The sequence below is a fragment of the Neofelis nebulosa genome, chromosome 17 (assembly GCF_028018385.1).
Source record: "Neofelis nebulosa isolate mNeoNeb1 chromosome 17, mNeoNeb1.pri, whole genome shotgun sequence".
In the NCBI taxonomy this organism is placed as follows: Eukaryota; Metazoa; Chordata; class Mammalia; order Carnivora; family Felidae; genus Neofelis; species Neofelis nebulosa.
The window spans coordinates 11,238,753-11,260,218 of NC_080798.1; the positions used below are offsets into that span (position 1 = coordinate 11,238,753).

The 21,466-nt window shown below is 50.8% G+C and overlaps 1 protein-coding gene across 5 annotated transcripts in view; it reads left to right on the forward strand.

Moving 5' to 3' along the window:
• Positions 1-754: 754 nt before the first annotated feature.
• The window catches only part of SYMPK (symplekin scaffold protein), a 36,230-nt gene continuing 15,518 nt past the window's right edge, over positions 755-21,466 (forward strand). The window contains exons 1-13 of one of the 5 annotated variants that reach the window (XM_058709109.1): positions 762-885; positions 4,856-4,978; positions 5,206-5,329; positions 5,474-5,539; positions 7,281-7,334; positions 7,426-7,499; positions 10,064-10,190; positions 10,874-11,123; positions 11,674-11,844; positions 13,319-13,558; positions 16,842-16,996; positions 19,389-19,539; positions 20,913-21,117. In XM_058709109.1, the coding sequence (XP_058565092.1) occupies positions 5,225-5,329; positions 5,474-5,539; positions 7,281-7,334; positions 7,426-7,499; positions 10,064-10,190; positions 10,874-11,123; positions 11,674-11,844; positions 13,319-13,558; positions 16,842-16,996; positions 19,389-19,539; positions 20,913-21,117 (1,598 nt within the window). In that variant the 5' untranslated portion in view covers positions 762-885; positions 4,856-4,978; positions 5,206-5,224. Of the gene's footprint in view, positions 886-1,031; positions 1,533-4,855; positions 4,979-5,205; positions 5,330-5,473; positions 5,540-7,269; positions 7,335-7,425; positions 7,500-10,063; positions 10,191-10,873; positions 11,124-11,673; positions 11,845-12,648; positions 12,928-13,318; positions 13,559-16,841; positions 16,997-19,388; positions 19,540-20,912; positions 21,118-21,466 lie in introns of those variants that run through there. The other 4 variants (XM_058709110.1, XM_058709111.1, XM_058709112.1 and 1 more) reach the window with 4 other exon arrangements.

Sequence of the window (21,466 nt, forward strand, 5' to 3'; positions counted from 1 at the left end):
CCCCCGCTCTCGCCCGCCCCGGGCTCCCCTCCCGCCTCCCCGAGGGCCGGCGCGCTCGGGCTGGGGCGCCCCCTGCGGGATTGCGAGGAGATAGACCTCAGGCGCCGGGAGCCGCAGCCCGTGGCCGCGAAAGCTGGAGGTGGCCGAAGAGGGACGGAGCTGCAGGTGGGAGACGCTGCGGATGCTAAAGCCAAGGGCAGAGCTCTGGGGCTTTTCTACTCCAGTGGGTTTCATCATCTCGACAGGAGAGGGCGAATAGCCAGAGCCCAGTATGAAGGCGGCGGAGGAAAGGGGGCTCAGAGCGCAGTGGATTGCAGAGGTCCTTATGCTACTGTAAGGACCGTAGGAGGCCCTCGAACCCACATTCCCACTGGACAGACTGGATGATTGGAGCTTCCGACAGCTGGAAGTGCTCCAGCCTGTGTAAATGGTCAGGACCAACGGTGGAGGGGATCGGAGCCTCTGCTTGGGTTCCACTGGGGCGACAGACCATCTCCAGGACCTAAGAGCTTCGTCGCCCGGACTGTCCACTCGCTCTAACGCCAGCCGTCCAGGGACTCGGAACCACCGAGAACTCCATTTCCCAAAAGCCTCTACCTTCCTTTCCGTCCAGTGCCTCTGCCAAGGGACTACATTTCCCTTAAGGCACGGCGCTCCAAGGCCGGAAACGAAGGGCGCCCCAGCGTGGTCTGGCTGAGGGCGGAAGGCCGCTCGCGCAGCCGGAGGTAGGGGCGGGTTCGGGCCGCACCGTGGACTCCATTTCCCGGCGGCCCCGCGCGCGCGGCGCGTGCGCAGTGTCCCGGCGGCGAACGGAAGATGGCGACGGCGGCGTCTGCGAAGAGGCGCTGCTGAGGGGGCGCGAGGGGGACGGAGGCCGGCGCCGCGGTGAGCGGGGGGCGGCGTGGGGGCCCGGGAACGAAGGGAGGAGGGACCCCCCCAAGCGGCAGGGGCGCTGGCCGGGGGGTTCGGGCGCTGCGAGGAAAGGGGAGCAGTGACGTTCGGGACCCCAGTTTCTTCCCCTGCTCAGGACCCTCCCGTGGCTCCCCAGTGCCCTCAGGGCAAAGTTCCAACGTGGCCCCCAAGGCGCGTCGGCCCCGCCGGCCTCGGCTCGGCCTCTCTGCCCGCTCCTCACTTCGCACAGCTGCCCTGGCCTTCCGGTTCCTCAAACTCGCTATGGGCCTTCCCGCCTCAGGCTTTTTGCACATGCTGTCCCCCCTCTGCCCGCAACATCCTTTTACCCATTCTGCCTGGCTAACTCCCATTCATCTTTCGGGTCTCGGCACCAACGTCACTTCCTATGCGAAGCCCTCCTTTCCCGCCCTCCGTCCCGAAATCCGCCTGTTAAACGCTCTCATAGGTCCCTCTTCCTTTCCTTCACGTCACACGTGGTCTGATTTACCATTGGACCTTTATTTGTGAGGCTTTTTGATTAGGTCCTTGACCGTGAGCTCCACGGGGACAGGGAGGGACTGAGTATGTGTTGGTCATCGCCGAATTCCCAGCACGGCGCTGGTCGCACCGAAGACACCCGGGTACTGTTCGCTGAATGAATGAATGAATGAAAGATACTCCTGGGGTTACTGCGTAAATGAGGGGAGTCGTCGTACTCCCGGGTGGGAGTATACCGGGAGGGAAAGGGAAACAATGAGCGTTGGCAATAGCCAAAAGGCTGCAAACACCCCAGATGTTCTTTACTAGGCAGAAAGGGCTGGCAGAAAAAAAGCTGGTTAACATCCACGTGATAAAAAGCTATGCAACCGTAAAAAGGAATGAGGGGCTGGGGGGAAGGGAAGGAAGAAAATGCCTGTACACGGATACAGAGAGTGGGCTCCGGAATATCTTAAGTGAAAACGGGTGAAATGGAAGGCAGGGCTTATTATATGCGGCCCCCCCCTTTTTTTTTTTTTTAACAAAAGAAAGGGAAATGTGTTTATGCCCCACGACAGCAAAGGATAAACCAAAAAGTAGAAGAGGAAGAACGCAGGGCAAATAAGAAAAAAAAAAAATAATAAATAAATAAATAAATAAATAGTAAATAAATAAAAAATAAAGTGGGAGATGTCAACGCATTATTATCGTGGACACAGTGGAAAGGTTCGTCATGAAAAAGGTTTATTGTGATCTGGTAAGAGACAGCAGTCTGCTGGCTGTCAGGTGACCATGCCCCCCTTGTGTTGGATGAACAGACCTGGACTGGAGCAGGTGTTCCATTCAGAGAGGCAGCCCCGCGTGGTGGGGAGGAGGACAGATCCTGCGGTCCTACTGCTGGGTCTGCGTTTTAGAAGCTATGAGCCTTCGGTCAAGTGACTTTCCCTCCCTTGCCTTCCAATTTCCTCATCTGTGAAATGGAGATTAAAAATAAGACCTGCCTCAGGGCACCTGGCTGACTCTGTCAGTGGAGCATGCAATTCTTGATCTCAGGGTGGTGAGTTCAAATCCCGCGTTGGGTGTGAAACCCGCTTTAAAAAATAAAAATAGTACCTGCCTCAAAGAGTTGGTGCCGTGGGGTTTAAATAAGTGAATATATGTATTAGAATTGTGCCTGGCACGTTAGCTATTATTTTTCAGACATTCTAGAACCAAAGGGCATGGATACTAAGTCCAGTGGTTGCTGAAGCCCTTTGGCATTCCCTCAGATATTTACCGAGCACTTAATAGGTGCCGAGCGCTGTTCCGTGCTGAAGATCTAGAAAGTGAACACACACACACACACACACACACACACACACACACACGTACACGTACACCCCGGCTTTCGTGGAGCTTATGAATATATAGTATGTTGGTGGTAATAAATGCTGTGTAGAAAAACAGTAACGCAGTTGGAGAAGGAGACGGAATTGACATGTAAAATAGGGAAGACCTGGGGCACGGAGACTGGAGGAAAGCGAGGACAGAGGTGGAAACAGCCACTCCTAGGAGGTCTTGTATTGAGGATGACGGCTTTGACTCGAAGCAAGATGTGGGTGTGACAAATGGCAGGGAGACAGGAAGGAGGTCTTTGGATACTCATTCATTCAGCATTCGTCTGTTGAATTTCGCTCCTTGTATAAAGTGCATCGTTTTTTGCCTTCAAAGGATCATTAACAGTCTGTGCAACATCCTTCAGGTCTTTTCAGGCATCCCTAAAAATAGTAGCTGTACTTATCACATGTGTTATGTATGTCTCCTAAGTTATCCAGTCCTCAGAATGGTCCTGGGAGGGTAAACATTGTTACCACCCCTGTTCTATAGAAAAGGAAACAGACCCGGTTCATTCAGTGTGTCCACACACAAACTTGACAAAAAGGAATCGCTCTATTCTGTGGTCTGTGGGCTGATGCAGACGCGTCGTTTTTTGATAACACGTTGAGATCCACCAGATTTATTTTACTGTTTTCTCCCACTTCCGCTTTTTGGTTTATCTTTTCAGTCTTTTTAAAGTATGTATGCGTACGTATGTATTTCCCTTTTGTAAAAAGGGAGCAGGGGCACCTGGGTGGCTCGGCCGGGCAGACGTCCGACTTCAGCTCAGGTCATGATCTCACAGTTCGTGGGTTCGAGCCCCGTGTCGGGCTCTGTGCTGACAGCTCAGAGCCTGGAGCCTGCTTCCGATTCTGTGTCTCCCTCTCTCTTTGCCCCTCCCCCACTCATGCTCTGTTTCTCTCAAAAATAAATATTAAAAAAGGGGCGGGGAGAGCATACAGTAAGCATTTGCTTCCACTTTGCTTGTTTTCACTTAACATACACTGGAATCTACTGGTTATCAATGCAGAGAGATTTTCCTCACTTCCTTATACAGTTTCCTCCTTTCTTTATACAGTTGCCTAGTATTTTATTATGTGAATTTATCATGGTTTTTCAGCCACTCTCCCTGTTGGAGAATCCTTGGGATGCTAAGAGTCTTTTGCTGTTGGGAATAATGCTGTAATTGATCCTTATTTCATAGTTTTGCCAAGTGTGACTTTGGGACAGATGCGCAAGTCTCGCCTCCCCCCCCCCTTTTTAAATATAAAATGTTCATTTTGAAGAGAGAGAAAGAGCGTGAACAGGGGAGAGGCGGGTGGGGGGACAGCAGATCCAGAGCCAGCTCTGTGCTGGCAGCAGAGAGCTGGACATGGGGTTCGAACTCAGGACCACGGTGAGATCATGACCTGAGCTGAAGTCAGATGCTTAACTGACTGAGCCACCCAGGCACCCCTTCTCCTCCCCTTTATTTTTTTTTTATTTTTTATTTTTTTTTAATTTTTTTTTTTTCAACGTTTTTTATTTATTTTTGGGACAGAGAGAGACAGAGCATGAACGGGGGAGGGGCAGAGAGAGAGGGAGACACAGAATCGGAAACAGGCTCCAGGCTCCGAGCCATCAGCCCAGAGCCTGACGCGGGGCTCGAACTCACGGACCGCGAGATCGTGACCTGGCTGAAGTCGGACGCTTAACCGACTGCGCCACCCAGGCGCCCCATCTCCTCCCCTTTAAACAAACAAACAAACAAAAACCCTCCAGAGTATTCCAGAAAATGGTTGAAACGTTTCTTTAGGCCTTTTCTTTTTTTTTTTAAATTTTTTTTTTTTCAACATTTTTTATTTATTTTTGGGACAGAGAGAGACAGAGCATGAACGGGGGAGGGGCAGAGAGAGAGGGAGACACAGAATCAGAAACGGGCTCCAGGCTCCGAGCCATCAGCCCAGAGCCTGACGCGGGGCTCGAACTCACGGACCGCGAGATCGTGACCTGGCTGAAGTCGGACGCTTAACCGACTGCGCCACCCAGGCGCCCCTCTTTAGGCCTTTTCTGATGTGAATACTTAGCATGTAGGACTCTGTGACTGGTGCTCCTCAGAGCTATGTTTTAGAAGACTTGCTCTCACTTCTAGTCCAGAGTACAGCCCAGATGGCAAGACGGGGCACGGAAACCAGCGAGGTGGCTGCTGTGTGTCCATTCGTTCAGTCATTCAGCAGACGTTTGTGGTCAGCCTGCTGTGTGTAAAGTGCTGGGGGTGAGGCTTGGTACTCCACGAGGTACTGCCTCTGACCTGGGAGGCATCAGTTTCTCCCAGATTATAACCCCCAAGTCTGAGACAGACCTTGGATCGGGGAGGGACTTCGGAAGACCCAACAGGGACGAGGCAGAATGGAAAGGAGGGTTGAGCCCTTTGTGGAGTGGGGGTGAAGGTCCAGCCCATCCGCAGGGCCCTGGAGCTTGATCTCTCCTCTCCTTTTCCAGGCGATACGGGACAGCAGGCATGGCAGGCAGCAGCGGAGATAGTATCACTCGCCGGAGTGTGGCATCCCAGTTTTTCACACAAGAGGAGGGGCCGGGCATCGATGGCATGACCACCTCAGAGAGAGTGAGCACGGAGAGAAGGGCTTGGAATGGGGAGCCACAGCCCCTGTCTTGGGGCGGTCCGCCCCCAGGTGACGGGGCCCAGGGGGTGCCAACGGGGCTGGGCTGGCCAGGCTAGCACCGTCACCTGCCTCTCCCCTCCGTCCAGGTGGTGGATCTCCTGAACCAGGCAGCGCTGATCACCAATGACTCGAAGATCACAGTACTCAAACAGGTGAGGGGGTAGGGGGATGCTGGACAGAGCAGCGCGAGGGTAGGGGGCGGTGGGAACATGCACAAAACAAGATGCTGGTGTCACACCGGCGTCCACGTTTAAGCATTTAGGATGTGCTTGCTGTGGTGCTCGGTGCCATACAGGCATGTTCTCACTTAATTCTCACAAAAGCTGAGAGGCAGGGTACTTTGGCCCCAGTTTCTTTTTTTTTTTATTTTTTATTTTTTTTAATTTTTTTTAACGTTTTATTTATTTTTGAGACAGAGAGAGACAGAGCGTGAACAGGGGAGGGGCAGAGAGAGAGGGAGACACAGAATCGGAAGCAGGCTCCAGGCTCTGAGCCATCAGCCCAGAGCCCGACGCGGGGCTCGAACTCATGGACCGCGAGATCGTGACCTGAGCTGAAGTCGGCCGCTTAACCGACTGAGCCACCCAGGCGCCCCTGGTCCCCAGTTTCTACAGAAGGCAGCAGAGTCTCAGGACTTAAAAAAAAAAAATGAGCCTCGGGTCAGTCTGCTGGAGCTGGCTGAACCAGGACTTGAATGCTGGGCTCCACCTCCAAATCCGCTGCTCTTCATGCTTGTATTTCCTCACTGCCGGGTTTCTGTCCAGTGGGGAAGACGTGCAGGTCACCAGACGGTGGGAGCAGAGTGGGCAGGGCTGGGATGGAGGAGCCCAGCCTGCTGACCTGGCCTAGGGGTGGGGAGTCAGGGAGGGCTTTCTGGAAGAGGGGACATGAGAGCTGAGACCTGGAGGGCAAGGAGAGAAGCAGGCTAAGTGAGGGAGAGTGTCTCCAGTAGAGGGCACCATCGGTCATGCAGAGGCAAAAGAAGGCGTGAAGAATTAGATGGCAGTGGGGGCTGGATGTGGTTCAGACCAGGAGGCAGGGGAAGTTCGGGAGCCGGGGGTTTGGGTTGGCCGAATGAGAACCCTCGTTCTGCTACTTGCTCGGCGTGTGGCCTTGGGTAGCTGACTCCTCAGCAGTGGAAGCCACGCCTGTGCTGGCACTGGGTTTGGTGAGACTGTCTGTGGGAAGGGCTAATTCCAAAGACCCTGGCAAGTACAAGAGCATCAGGAGACGGGTTCTCACTGTCATAACTGGCAGTGTGAATGGGGAATAGAAACACGGAGAGTGGAGAGAATTGATGGATGGGCCTCAGGAAGGAATTCGGGCAGCACTTTCCTCTTTTCTTTAGCCCCTTTGTATATCATGTGCTCGCTACCCACCAGGACCCCGTGCCCTGTATGATCTTCTTACTTTTTTTTTTTTAATTTTTTTTTAACGTTTATTTATTATTGAGAGACAGAGAGAGACAGACCATGAGCAGGGAAGGGGCAGAGAGAGAGGGAGACACAGAATCTGAAGCAGGCTCCAGGCTCTGAGCTTGTCGGCACAGAGCCCGACACGGGACTCGAACTCACAAGCCAAGAGATCATGACCTGAGCCCAAGTCGGACGCTTCACCGACTGAGCCACCCAGGCGCCCCCCCGTATGATCTTCTTATTCAAGCCTCACAGGAGCCCTGTGAGTTGGCATTTCAGATCCCCGTTTTATAGAAGAGCAAACAGACTTAGGGGAAGCCAACCTGCCTGGGCCGTGGTTGGGAGTGGCAGAGCCAGGATTTGAACTGAGTTTATCTGCTGCCTCCCTCCATGCTGTGTTCTACACACTGCTATCTGTACTGACTGGCCCCTGGTTTTATACGTATGGCCCTCCTCATCATCCCCAGTCTCCTTCCAGGTCCAGGAACTGATCATCAACAAAGATCCCACACTACTGGACAACTTCCTGGACGTGAGTGACCAACGGGAGAGAAAAGATGTGGGTGTAGAGGGAAGGGGAAGGATCCTGGTGCAACCCTGACCCACCTTCCTGATGTTGGCAGGAGATCATCGCTTTCCAGGCGGACAAGTCCATTGAAGTGCGCAAATTTGTCATCGGCTTCATCGAGGAGGCATGGTACGGGGTGGCGCAGGGAGCCCCCGGGAGCGCCCCTGGTGGAGACCGCCTCTGCAGCTCCCTGCCTGGCCCTGCCCTCTGCTTCTCAGACCCATTTTCCCTCCCACGCGCACTGATTCCTCAGCAAATATTTAATAAGGTCAAAATCTTGGGGTCATTCGTGATTCCTCTACTTCTCCCACACTTCACATCTACATCATCAGTAAGGACCGTTGGCTCTACCTTCAGAATTTAAACAGTATCTAACCATTTTTCAACCACTTCCTGGGCCATTAGGCTGCTCTAAGCCACCATTACTTCCTCCCTAGATGACTTCAGGGAGGGGCCTTTCTGGTTCCCTTGCTTCCACTTTCTCTCCTGTTTAATTGAACTGAAATTCACATGACATAAAATCGACTACTTAAAAAAAATTTTTTTTTCATGTTTACTTCTTTTTGAGAGAGAGAGACAGAGCGTGATCGGGAGAGGGGCAGAGAAAGAGAGCGAGGGAGACACAGACACCAAAGCGGGCTCCAGGCTCCGAGCTGTCAGCACAGAGCCCCATGCGGGAGTTGAACTCACAAACCGTGAGATCAGGACCTGAGCCGAAGTCGGACGGTTGACCGACTGAGCCACCCAGGTGCCCCCAAATTAACTATTTTTCAGTGGACAGTTCAGTGACATTTATAGTACATTCACCCATCTAGTTCAAACATTTTTATCTTTCCCAGAGGAAACACCATAACCATTCCCTGCTTCCTTCTTACAGCAGCCAGAGTGATCCTGTTAAAATGTCAATCAGATCTTGGCAGTCCCCTGCTGTCAGACCTCCACTGGCCCACTGTCTCACCTAGATTGAAACCCAGACTCTTCCCCCTCACGTCATCTGCTCCTGGTGGCCTCTCTGATCTTCACTCACATCCTCTAGCCCCCCCTCCCGCCCCTCCCCCCTGTTGTTCCTTAAAAAGCTCTGTTCTCTCAGCTTGCTGTACCTGCAAAGGATGCTCACCTCCCCCTACGCCCCACCCCGGGAGCCACCTGGCTCGCTCCTTCACTTCCCTCTGGTCTTCCTCAGTAAGCCTTTCCTGGCCACGCCAGTCCACTGCCACACCTCTGGCATCCCTATCTGCACTGTTTGTTTATAGTGTTTTTACTAGTTGGAAATAACCTTGACGCTTTTTCTTTCAAAAATGTCCACCCTGTGGGGACAGGCCTTCTCTGTGTTGTGGACCACTCTATCCCAGTGCCTGGAACAGTGTTGGCACGTAGGAGGAACTGAATACATACTGGTCGAACAGAAATTGCATCGCAGTGGTGACCACATGGCACGCTTACTGTGCCATGCCCTGTGTGAAAACCTCTCCTCTGTTTTCACCTGTCATCTTCGCAGCAGCCTTGGCTCTGTTATCCTCCTTTTAAGGGAACGGAAACGGAGGCTCAAAATGATAAAGTGATTTGTTCAAGCTGAGTCATTTGTTCATTCAGCATTTACTTGGTGCTTTGTGACACAGGAAATAAAATAGCCCCTATTTAGTGACTGTTTTCTGTTTGTCAGGCACCATACCGAACGCTTTACCTAGTTACCTACTTTGATTCTCAAAACAACACCATGGATTAGTTATTTGGCCCATTTATCTCAAGACAAAACCGTGACTCAGAGAGGTGAAGTAAGTTTCCTAAGATCACACGGCCAGTATGTGGCGGGGCAGGGATTTTAACCCATATCTGTAATGCCATTGCCCAGATTCGTAATCGCCACCTTTTATTGGGAGAATATGTGGTAAATTTCCAGAGTTTGCAGAAAAACCGGATGTTCAGCAGGTACGTGCCAGGCATTTGTGTGAGGCTGTAGGAATACAACAGTGAGTAAGTACAGATACTGTTTCTGCCTTGATGGAGCTGGCAGTTGAGTTTCACTTTTTTTTTTGACCGATGAGCTTAATATTTGACTTTACGTTGTAGAATGTCGTGAAAATTACATTCATGACCTGAGCTCTAGGTGTGGCCTTCCTGAAGTTTTTAGTTCATCAAGCAAATAACGTATTTCATTCTCAACAGAAAATGGGGCTCCACTAGGACTGACTTTGAAAGGGTCCCCCGCTTTCAGAGGCCCCACATTGAGGTAAACAAATTAGTAAAGAAGACCAGCGATTACATAAAGCGAAGTGCTTTCTAGTAATGCCAGCCCGTATTTACAGATGCTTTCTATCCTGTTCTAAGTACTTTACAAGTATTGTTGCAGTGTTCACAGCAAGCTGTGAGGTAAGTAGTATCCTAGACGAAACAGTTGGCCTGGCCAGATTCACACCGTTGTCTGGTGATGCCGTGCCTTACGTGAACAGCAGAGTCCTAACAGTGAAAGAGTGGGCTTTGCAGCACTAACCTAGAGAGAAGGTTCATGGGTGGCTAAGTCTGAAGGTGCCAAGCATTGTTTGCTGACAGGGCAGGTGCAGTCCCTGACTTTGCCCCGCCTCTACTCCAGTCTCCCAACGTTGATCCCAATTTCCCTTTCCTCATGGACCCCAGGCTCCCATCACATGCCCAAAGAACCAGCTTGCCCTTGCCATTTTTTCTCCATCCCCCAGCAAACGAGACATTGAGTTACTCCTGAAACTGATCGCAAACCTCAACATGCTCTTGAGGGATGAGAATGTGAATGTGGTGAAGAAGGCCATCCTCACCATGACCCAGCTCTACAAGGTGGCCCTGCAGGTAACCGCTCCCTCCCACCGGGGGGCGTCCCGATCTGACAGGTCTCATTTATAGCCTCCTTGGTTAGACAGGGACAGCTGTGTTAAACCAGGGACGGGTCAAATTCTTTATGGGCAAGATGTGCTGTTGCTTTTTGGGAACAGACAACAAAGGGGTCTAATGTCCAATGGTCAGGGAATCCCCATTCATCCATCCATCCGTGCATTTAACAAACATTCCCTGAGTACTTCCTCTGTGACTCACAGGGGCCTCGGTGCTTATGGCCTAGTGAGAGAGACCGACTTGTGTCAAAAGCATCACAGAAATTTTAATTTTAGATCGTAGTAAGTTCTATAAGGAAAAGAACACACTGGGATGTGGTATTCTTTAGTGTGAATGAAATAAATGAATCCATTTGATTTCTGCTGCCATGTCGTGAGGTCAGCATTGTTATCCCTTTGTCGTAAGATTTGAGCCTCCACTCCGGGTTGTTAACCGTGCATGAACCTCATGATGGCGGAACCAGACCTGTCGCGGTCATCACTGGGCCTTGTCCCCACCATCACCTAGCACAGGGTCTGGGGCAGAGGTGTAGCTCAGTAAATGTTTTCCAGATGAATGTATGCGTCATCATTTGTGGACCTCTGAGTAGTGATGGAGTTGGCGATGTCTTGTCCCCGTCCCTCTGTCCCTGTCCCTCGCAGTGGATGGTGAAGTCACGAGTCATCAGTGAGCTCCAGGAGGCCTGCTGGGACATGGTGTCCGCCATGGCTGGTGACATCATTCTGCTGCTGGATTCTGACAATGACGGCATCCGCACCCACGCCATCAAGTTTGTGGAGGGCCTCATTGTCACCCTGTCACCCCGCATGGCAGACTCGGAGGTGCCCCGCCGCCAGGAGCATGATATCAGCCTGGACCGCATCCCCCGGGACCACCCCTACATCCAGTACAGTGAGTGCCACCCATCAGCCCGTCCCATTTGTCAGTCACTCTACACCAACTACCCTCCTCCGCCCCTGTTTTCTCTCTTAGTTTTTCATTTCTGGAGAAAGTATAAGACGGTTAAGAGCCCAGATGCTAGGGTCAAATCCTAGCTTCAACACTTGTTATATGAATGTGGGCGAGTTACTTCTCTCTGAACTTCATTTCCTTTTCCACGGGTTTGTAGTGAGGTCCCATGAGGAGGTGAGCACTTAGTAAATGCTGGCTGGTTTTAAGAGTTTTCTTAAAAGTAGGCTCCATACCCAGTGTGGGGTTTGAATTCATTACCCTGAGATGAAGAGTGGAATGCTCTACCAACTGAACCAGCCAGGCGCCCCTAAATTTTTATGCTCATTAATAGTCCATCTCCTAGGACTCATCAGCCACTAAATTTTCTGGTCTTTTCCAGCCATTCTGAGCCATGTGTAAGGGTCTCTCCCCTTTTGGCCCCAAAGGCTGCTTTCTCCAGAGGCCAGGGAGAAAGGCCCCTGCTAACTGGTTCTTTTCTCTCCCTCATTAGATGTGCTGTGGGAAGAGGGCAAGGCAGCTTTGGAGCAGTTGCTCAAGTTCATGGTGCATCCCGCCATCTCCTCCATCAACCTGACCACAGCTCTGGGCTCCCTTGCCAACATCGCCCGCCAGAGGCCCATGTTCATGTCAGAGGTGATCCAGGCCTACGAAACCCTGCATGGTAGGTTGGGCCACTGCCCTCCCACTCTCCACTGGCCAGTCTGCTCCTTCCTGAGAAAATGCGAGCCGGGTAGTGGGTCCCTGAGGGATTCATCATTCTGGTAGGTCTGGACACAGGAGGCATTCTTTAGGAATCTTTGGTTGCGTATGACAGAAACCTGGTTCAAAGCTGGCTTTAATATTAAGATATGTGTGGGTGAAATGATATGATGTCTGCTAAATACTTTAAAATGTTCCAGGGGCGCCTGGGTGGCGCAGTCAGTTAAGCGTCCGACTTCAGCCAGGTCACGATCTCGCGGTCCGTGAGTTCGAGCCCCGCGTCAGGCTCTGGGCTGATGGCTTGGAGCCTGGAGCCTGTTTCCGATTCTGTGTCTCCCTCTCTCTCTCTGCCCCTCCCCCGTTCATGCTCTGTCTCTCTCTGTCCCAAAAATAAATAAAAAACGTTGAAAAAAAAATAAAATAAAATAAAATAAAATGTTCCAGACTCTCCCGCCCCCACCAAAAAAAAAAAAAAGAAAAAAAGGGCAGGGTAGATGTGCCAAGATATAAGCAGAGTGTTGATGGGTACTTGGTTATTTGTTATACTCTTTTCTCTGCTTTTGTACATGTATAAAAACTGAAATGTCTGGGGTTGAGGCGTGAATATGTACAGATCATGGAACTGTCTCCATTTCTTGGCTCTTATTTTCTCCTTGTTGGCTTTGTTCTGTGTCACTTTCCTTGGGGTAGCAAAGATGGCCCCCAATACCTCCAGGCCTCCATTCTGTCCACTTGGCAACCCCAAGGGACAGAGTGTTTCCTTCCCAGTCATTCCATCAGAAGTCCAAGGGCTGATGCCCATTGTGCCTAATTGGCTGAGAAGACCTTGGTAACCTGTCTCTGAACCAATCACAATGCCTGAGGGATTTACATTGTTCTTACTGGCTCTGAGTCTTTTGCCCACTTGGACTGAGAATGGAGCCGGGGTGGTTCCCTCAAAGGAAAATGGGAGCACTGTTGGCTGATGAAGGAGGGAAGGATGCTGAGCAAGCAGAATTACAGGCATCCTCTTTCTCTCTAGAACAGGGAAGGTTTGCTCACGAAGGTGACTGTTAGACATTAGAACATCATTCTGGTGGCAGGGACCGACAAGGCACTGTTGACGGCAGTTCAGTTGGGACATTGTGGAGGTGAAGCTGGTGATGATAGCCTCCCCCGGGGGAGGCATGTTGGAATTTCCAGACCAGAGACGGAAGGAGATGAGACTTTATGTTTAATAGGAGAGAGGGTGAGCTTGACTAATCCCGATGGAGACCTCTTGAGGGTTTTAAGCATCAGCTCGTGCAGGGGGACGGCTGCACATGAGATCTGAGAGCGCAGGAACCTTCCTAGGGGGCGCCTGCAACCAGTGCCCAAGCTGGGGACTCGGGAACTGAGCTTTGCAGGGCCCCATAAGCTCCGCCCACAGGACAGAGCTCCTGCTTCTTTCCTCACAGCCAACCTGCCCCCTACGCTGGCCAAATCCCAGGTGAGCAGCGTGCGCAAGAACCTCAAGTTGCACCTGTTGAGTGTCCTGAAGCACCCGGCCTCCTTGGAGTTTCAGGCCCAGATTACCACCCTGCTGGTGGACCTAGGCACACCTCAGGCTGAGATTGCCCGCAATATGCCCAGCGGCAAGGATGCCCGCAAGCGGCCCCGGGACGACTCGGATTCCACGCTCAAGAAGATGAAGTTAGGTGAGCCGAGGAGCTGAGCCAGGCCTGGCGAGAGGTGGGGGCAGGGACTGGCCGCGTTTGTAGTATTCGGTTACTTACGTTCAACTGTCAGCTTTATTTATGTTGGTTCATATTACATTGTAAATTATAGCGTTTAGATATGACCTAGCAAATGACATCAAAATAGAATTATTAAAGTAGTTACGAATTGCTTAAATCATGCAGAAGGTGAATAAACCAAAAAGTCTCCCTCTTGCTCCTCTCCCCAAAAGTAACCACTCCCTAAGTATTAACACTTAGGTTTTCTTTCAGAAATACCTCTGAGTTCTCCTTTCCTTTGTTTCCTTTATAATTGGATTTGTTTTCTGAAGTAATTTTTTAATGGTTGTATTATTTTGTCAGTGGTGTGAACCATGGCAGACTTTCTTTTTTTTTTTTTTCTTTTTTTTTTCAACGTTTTTTATTTATTTTTGGGACAGAGAGAGACAGAGCATGAACAGGGAGGGGCAGAGAGAGAGGGAGACACAGAATCAGAAACAGGCTCCAGGCTCCGAGCCATCAGCCCAGAGCCTGACGCGGGGCTCGAACTCACGGACCGCGAGATCGTGACCTGGCTGAAGTCGGACGCTTAACCGACTGCGCCACCCAGGCGCCCCCATGGCAGACTTTCTTACTATAAAACTTTTCTTTTTAAATCACCGATGTTCCGTTCTAGAACATTTATGAAAGAATTAGATTTTCTTTTTTAAGGAGGCTCCACGCCCAACATGGGATTTGAACAAGAATCAGATGCTTTACAGACTAGAGCCACCCAGGCGCCCCAAATTCCGAGCAGGCTTCACACTGTCAGTGAGGAGCCCAGTACAGGGCTTGAACTCACAAACCGTGAGATCATGACCTGAGCTGAAACCAAGAGTCAGATGCATGACTGAGCCACCCAGGCGCCCCTTTTCCCCGTTGTAAATACTAAGTTGAGGGAGGTACTCGTAGTGTGTACAATACATGTTCCCCTTCAAATTTTGACCCAGTGGCTTTAACATCTGTTGATGATTATTGCCTGCATCTGTTATTGCTATAATGGTTATCAGAAGATTTCCTTCTGCATTTATTAGTTGGCATTCTGTAAGGAAGAGCTTTCTTCTTCCAGCTCAGGTCATGATCTCACGTTTCGTGAGTTTGAGCCCCACGTTGGGCTCTGTGCTGACAGCATGGAGCTTGGAGCTTGCTTCGGATTCTGGGTCTCCCTCTCTCTCTACCCCTCACTCACTCACAGTCTGTCTGTCTGTCTGTCTCTCTCTCTCTCAAAAATACATAAACATTAACGTATCCCATACTTTTTTTGAGCATTTTTTACTTTCTGGCATAACAAGATGTTCTAGACTTTACTTACCCCAGCTTTGGAATCAGCCTTTTCTCTAAGGAGCTCTGGATTCTTTTAAGTAGGGAGTAGTTTCAGAAACTAAGATTCGAGCCCCAGGTGTGCCCATTGCTACTGGGCACGTGGAAATTCTTGATAGCCACTGCCAGACTGTTTTCCAAAACAACTGCACCACGTACAAAACCCCCGCAGCCTGTGAATGCCAGTTACTACACTCCTACAGCCCTGAATGTTCTATAAACCGCCTGGGTATAGACAGTATCCTGGGCTTACATTTGCTTTCTTGCACGTATTGGAGTCAGGCTGGGAGTCCTTTTACACTTCTTAGCCATTCGTTAGCTGTTTGCTGGTCTGTGAGGTGCCTATTCTGTTTGACATTTTGTAACTGAATTGTATATACCCTTGCTCTTGGTTAACTGCAGAGTATCAGCTTTTCCTTAACGTGTGTTGCAAACTTTTTTAAAAGGCTGCATAACAGCGGTGCCTGGCAGTCTCAGTCAGAGCACATCATGTTTGATCATAGGGTTGCCCAAGCGGGCATGGAGCCTACTCAAAAAAAAAAAAAAAAATTGTGTGATGTGGCATCCTATTTTTGCCATAATCTACTTAAATCATTACCCCGTTAAACATTCCAGCTTTTCCGTTTTTTATAAATACAGTTTCCAGGAACATGTTTGTACCTAAAGCTTTTTCTCTGAGACTCAAAGTACTAGTTTTGGTCCTTGCGCTGGAACCACTGTACTTGGATGAGCCAGCCTGTTCCTGATGGAGACCGTGTGCCATTTCTCATTGTATAGTCAGTGGCGAAGTGAATTCTCTGTACGTTTTACCTTCAGTCTGCCCATGACCTATGTGCTTAGGGTCAATACTTAGAAGTAGGTTTGCTGGGTCGGAAAGGTGTGTACATGGCAAATTTTGGCCTTCAGTCAAATTGCCCTTCCAAAAGGCCTTACCAGTTTACCTTTCCACAGTCCACACCCCTCCTAACAACGGTCACTGCCAGCCTTTTTATTTATTTATTTATTTATTTTGTCAGTCATATAGGCAAAAAGGCTATCTCATTAGGTGGCTTTTACATTTTCCTGATTCTTGGTGAGGTTGAGCAATATTCCAAAGACAGAGGATTTTTATGTTTTTTGTTTCTCATGTTTTTTTTTTTTTTTTTTTTTTTTAACGTTTGTTTATTTTTGGGAGAGAGAGAAAGCACGAGCAGGGGAGGGGCAGAGAGAGACAGACACAGAATCCGAAGCAGGCTCCAGGCTCTGAGCTGTCAGTCAGCACAGAGCCTGATGTGGGGCTCAAACTCACAGACTTCGAGATCATGACCTGAGCCGAAGTCGGACGCCCCACTAACTGAGCTACCCGGGCATCCCCAAAGATAGAGGTTTTTCTAAACAAGCTCGGTGAAATTATTAGTTAACCTTTTCATCTTCTTGGAGTTTGGTGTGATCGGCCGGGCTGGTGTGGCTTATTCCCCTTTCCCAGATGAGGAGAATGAGGCCTAAAGAGGGGCGGGTCATGGGGCGCCTGGGTGGCGCAGTCGGTTAAGCGTCCGACTTCAGCCAGGTCACGATCTCGCGGTCCGTGAGTTCGAGCCCCGCGTCAGGCTCTGGGCTGATGGCTCGGAGCCTGGAGCCTGTTTCCGATTCTGTGTCTCCCTCTCTCTCTGTCCCTCCCCCGTTCATGCTCTGTCTCTCTCTGTCCTAAAAATAAATAAATAAACGTTGAAAAAAAAAAATTAAAAAAAAAAAAAAAAAGAGAGGCGGGTCATTCTGCAGGGTCCTGTGGTGCTTTGAGGTCTGTGTTCACCGCACGGCTCCTACTTGCCGAGGCTGCCTGGAGGCGGGGACCCCCGGGGCCCCCTGGGAGGAGGGAGGGCCCGGTGCTCACTCTAGCACCATCACCTCCTCTCCTTCCCTCTCCCAGAGCCCAACCTGGGGGAAGATGATGAGGACAAGGACTTGGAGCCGGGCCCATCGGGAACCTCCAAGGCCTCAGCCCAGATCTCAGGCCAGTCGGATACAGACATCACCGCCGAGTTCCTGCAGCCTTTGCTGACACCTGACAACGTGGCCAATCTGGTGAGGATGGACGGGAGCCGTTTCCCACGGGGCAGGGAAGAAGGCCTTCTAGTCTTTCCCTACCCTTCCGCTCCACACTGCCCCCTCTCCCAGATGGCATGAGTCCCAGAACACCTCTGTTCTCCGTTGGGAGGGTGTGATTCCGTGAGCCCTCCCAACCTTGGATGGACCTTTCCTCTTGTCTTTCCTCCTTTAGGAGGTCCCTTGTCACCACTCCCAGCAGTCCCTCTTTGGGTAGTCTGAGTCCCCATCCAAACTCATCCCCGCTTGCCCTCTCCTCTCCCTTGAACGGAGGTCGTATTAACTGGGGAGTGAACACCACGACCTGTTTGCTAAGTGGCGTGGGATTGGCATTGGTGGGGTGGGATGGCCAGTGTTTTCCTTAGATTCTCGAAGATACCCTGCTGTGCACTGAAAGAACCGCTGGTTTGAGTTGCTGGGGGCAGGGTGTGTGTCTCACCTCAGTCCTCGGGCTGTAGCGGCACTGAGACCTGTCCATCGGGTGCTCCTGGACAGCGCCTCTTCCCCTGCAGTCCTTCCCTGCTCTCTGCCTAGAGGCTCCAGGGGGCTTAGTTGTTGGGTGCATGGAATGGAATTTTTGTCACCAGGGTAGCAAGAAAGGAGTTTTCTCTCGCGCTCAGATCTCTTTGGTGAGCTCCAGGCCTGGAGACGTGTCTACATCATGCATCGTTCTCCCCTCAGATGTTCCACAGGCCCCGCAGACTCATTATGTCAGAAGTAAACTTGCAGAATTTCTCCCTATGTTCTTCTCCAGGCCCACAGCCCTCTCTGTGTTCTTGGCACACCAGCCTCCCAGTTCCCAACCCACAAACCTGGGAGTTAAGCTCTTTGCCTTTCCTCCAGTCCTTTCCCTTGTTCTCCATCCCCCAACCCCCGCCACGGGCCCCTGCATGGCCCAGGCACCACCCGCCTGCTCCTTGGCTCTGGCTTCCACTCTCCGTGTGGCAGCCAGAGACATCTTCCCGAAGTACCGCGCCTGCCGTTCCCCTGGCTCCCCTGCTCCAACCCCTGCCGTGGCTCTCCATTTCCTTCCAGATAAAATTTGAATGCAGCTTGCCTCAGGCCCTGCCTGGTTATGCTTCCATTCAGTGTTCAGTCGGTGTACCTCATCTGTCCTCTTCACATCCTGGGAAATTGTCCTTTTAAAATTATTGGCTGAAAGCTCTTCACAAGATTCTTTTACTTTTGTAACAACTGCCGTTTGTTAGTAATGTGCAGCGTTTTGGTTTCTAATATTGTCTTCTTACTCTTTTTGTTATCATTCAGTCTTGCCATAGGTTTGCCTTTCAAAGAACTGGCTCTGAAGTTTTGTTTATACTCTTGTGTAACCTTTTCTGTTTTATTTCTGTTGTCTTTATTTCTTTCCTTGAATATCTTATCCCCCAGTTTTAAGTTAAATGCTTGGCTTATAAGTTTTCAACTGTCTTACCCCCGGCCAGCCCTCCCCGCCCCCTCCCTCCCTCCTTGCCCCGCCCCCCCGCCCCCACCATAAGCATTTAAGGATTTGATTTTCCAAGTACCGTTTTAGCTGCATCCCACACATTTTGATTTGTAGTTATTTTAGTATCTCTCTGTTCTAATTATTTTATTATTTCAGGTATATATTTAAACCTCTAAGCATGTAGGGATTTTCAAATTACTTTCTGTCACCAGCTCCTGACCAAAATAGACAAGCTCCCATTAGGATATGGATTTCTTTTTAAGCCATTTTTTCACATTTATTTGTTTTTGAGAGAGAGAGAGAGGGAGAGATCATGCGTACATGGGTGATGGGCAGAGAGAGAGGGAGATGGAGAATCCCAAGCAGGTTCTGTGCTGTCAGCGGAGAGCCTGATGTGGGGCTCGAACTCACATACCATGAGATCATGACCTGAGCTGAAATCTAGAGTGGGATGTTTAATCATCTGAGCCACCCAGGCTCCCCAATGGATTTTTTTTAAAGTCAATTTCTGGTTCACAGGACACTCTTCACAGAACTTCCAGGCTCTTGGCAGGATTCTGCTGCTCCTTAGCGCCCCCCTGCTGTTCCTATACCCGAAATACGCACCCCCTCCCACTGTGAGATGTCACAGTATGCCAGTCTGAAGCTTGCCCTCCTCTCAGATCTCAGTCTAGGTGCCACTTCCCCGGGGAGCCAAAGCTGCCCCTGGCCCTCCTGAGCATCTCATGGCACTCTCTACTTCCCCCTCTCGGGCACCATGCTGCAGCATTGCTCATTTTCTGTCTGACTTACCCAGGAGTCTGAGCCCCGTGAGACCCGGCCCGGGACTGTCTTAGCCACCGTCCTTTGCCCAGCCTGGGCCTGGGCCTGGAACAGGTGTTTGTCGAGTCAGTGAGTAAGGAAGGACTCCTCTCCCTGGGCATCCTGCAGGTCCTCATCAGCATGGTGTACCTGCCCGAGGCCATGCCCGCCTCCTTCCAAGCCATCTATACCCCCGTGGAGTCAGCAGGCACCGAAGCCCAGATCAAGCACCTGGCTCGGCTCATGGCCACACAGATGACGGCTGCGGGACTGGGGCCAGGTGAGTGTCACGTGGAGCTGACCTGGACAGGGGTTGGCCCCATGGCCGCTGGCTTCTGGTTACTGGAGGAGCACCTCTTCCTGGTGGTACAAATGACACTCACGGGAGATGTTAGGGGTAAATAATTACAAGTCCCCTAGATACCTTGAGTGCTTGATATTTTCAGTCCCTGGGCTTTGAATCCAACAGACCTTGGTGTGAGGTCTGTGTCGAACCAGACTGCCTCAGCCACTTAATAGCTGTATAACTTTGGTCAAGTTACTTAACCTCTCTGAGATTCAGGTGTTTTCCTACATTAACAGTACTTTTGAGCTATATATTATGTAGAGAGACACAACTCTTAGTACAGAATTTTCGTAAAGAGAGCACACCAACGTAGTCACCATCCAGACAGAGATATAGACCATTTCCACCACTCCAGAACATTCCTTCTTGCTCCTACCAGTCGCACTCACGGCATCCCACTTCCTGAGATGATCACCATTTTTTTTTTTTTTTTAAGTTTATTTATTTGAGAGCACAAGCAGGGGAGGGGCAGAGAGAGAGGGAGAGACAGAATCCCAAGCAGGCTCCGCGCTGTCAGTGCAGAGCCTGATGTGGGGCTCGAACTCCCGACTCCTGAGATCATGACCTGAGCCAAGATCAAGAGTCGGACGCTCGACCGGCTGTGCCACCCGGGTGCCCCAGATGACCGCTGTTCTGATTCCCGTCTCCATAGATTAATTTTTCCTAGTCCTGAATTTCGTATAAAATGGGATCATAGAGAGTCTGGCTCCTGCTCGACATAAGTTTTTGAGATGTGCCCATGTTTTCATGTGACCCAGTGGTTTATTTGTATTGCTGAATAGTATTTGCTTCTGTGACTAGGCCATCATTTGTTTATGGGCCTGTGGCTTGTGTCCGGTTTTTGACCGCTGCGAGTGAAGCTGTACAAATGTGTGCGAGTGTTTTTGGCCGGTTGGTTGGGTTTGCGGGGGTGGTTGGGTCTGTTTTGTGTGCTTGAGTGTAGTTGGTGTGTGTAAGTGTTTTGGTATACACGCACCCTCATTTTCCTTGAGTATATACACTAAGGGGTGGAATTGTCGGGTCATAGGTTAGGGTATGTTCGGGGTTATTACACGGTGCCCATCAGTGTTCCACCGGGGCTGTGCCATTTGATACTCTCACCAGCAGTAAATGGCATTTCTAGTTTGAGCCTTGGTTGTATTGCCAAACGGGGATGAAAAGCATGCCTGTTCCGGAATGGTGTTTTGCAGATTTACACGACTTTTGTGTATACAAGCCTTAAGATAGAGCCCAGCGCACGGGAGGTCCTTGGATGGGAGCAGGTGGGCATGACAGTCCTGGGGCCCGTTTGCTTACCTCCCTCTCAGGGGTGGAGCAGACCAAACAGTGCAAGGAGGAGCCCAAGGAGGAAAAGGTGGTGAAGCCAGAGAGTGTCCTGATTAAGCGACGCCTGTCGGCCCAGGGCCAGGCCATCTCAGTGGTGGGCTCCCTGAGCTCCATGTCTGCTCTGGAGGAGGAGGCGCCCCAGGCCAAGAGGAGGCCAGAGCCCATCATCCCTGTCACACAGCCCCGGTGAGTTCCCTGGTAGGTGCAGGTGCAGGACCGAGGGCCTGGTTCTTGGTGCACGCGTGCACCTGTGTGTGTGCATGTGTTAGAGACAGAGACGGATAAACTGGCGGGGCTGGAGGAGGATCTGTCTGATCCCAGAGTCAACGCCATGGCCACCAAGCCTTACCTGTCATTTTCTTTTACATAAAAATGCCCCCTTACTTAGGTCTAAAGTTGGGATGGTAGTGTCTCTCTCTAAGGATCAAGGGAGAACTAGGTGGGTTCACGGTGATAGTTTGATCATTCAATGAGGTAACTCTTGAGGTTGGAAGTGAATTTGATAGAAAGTGTTTAGCCTGATTCCTAACAGGTA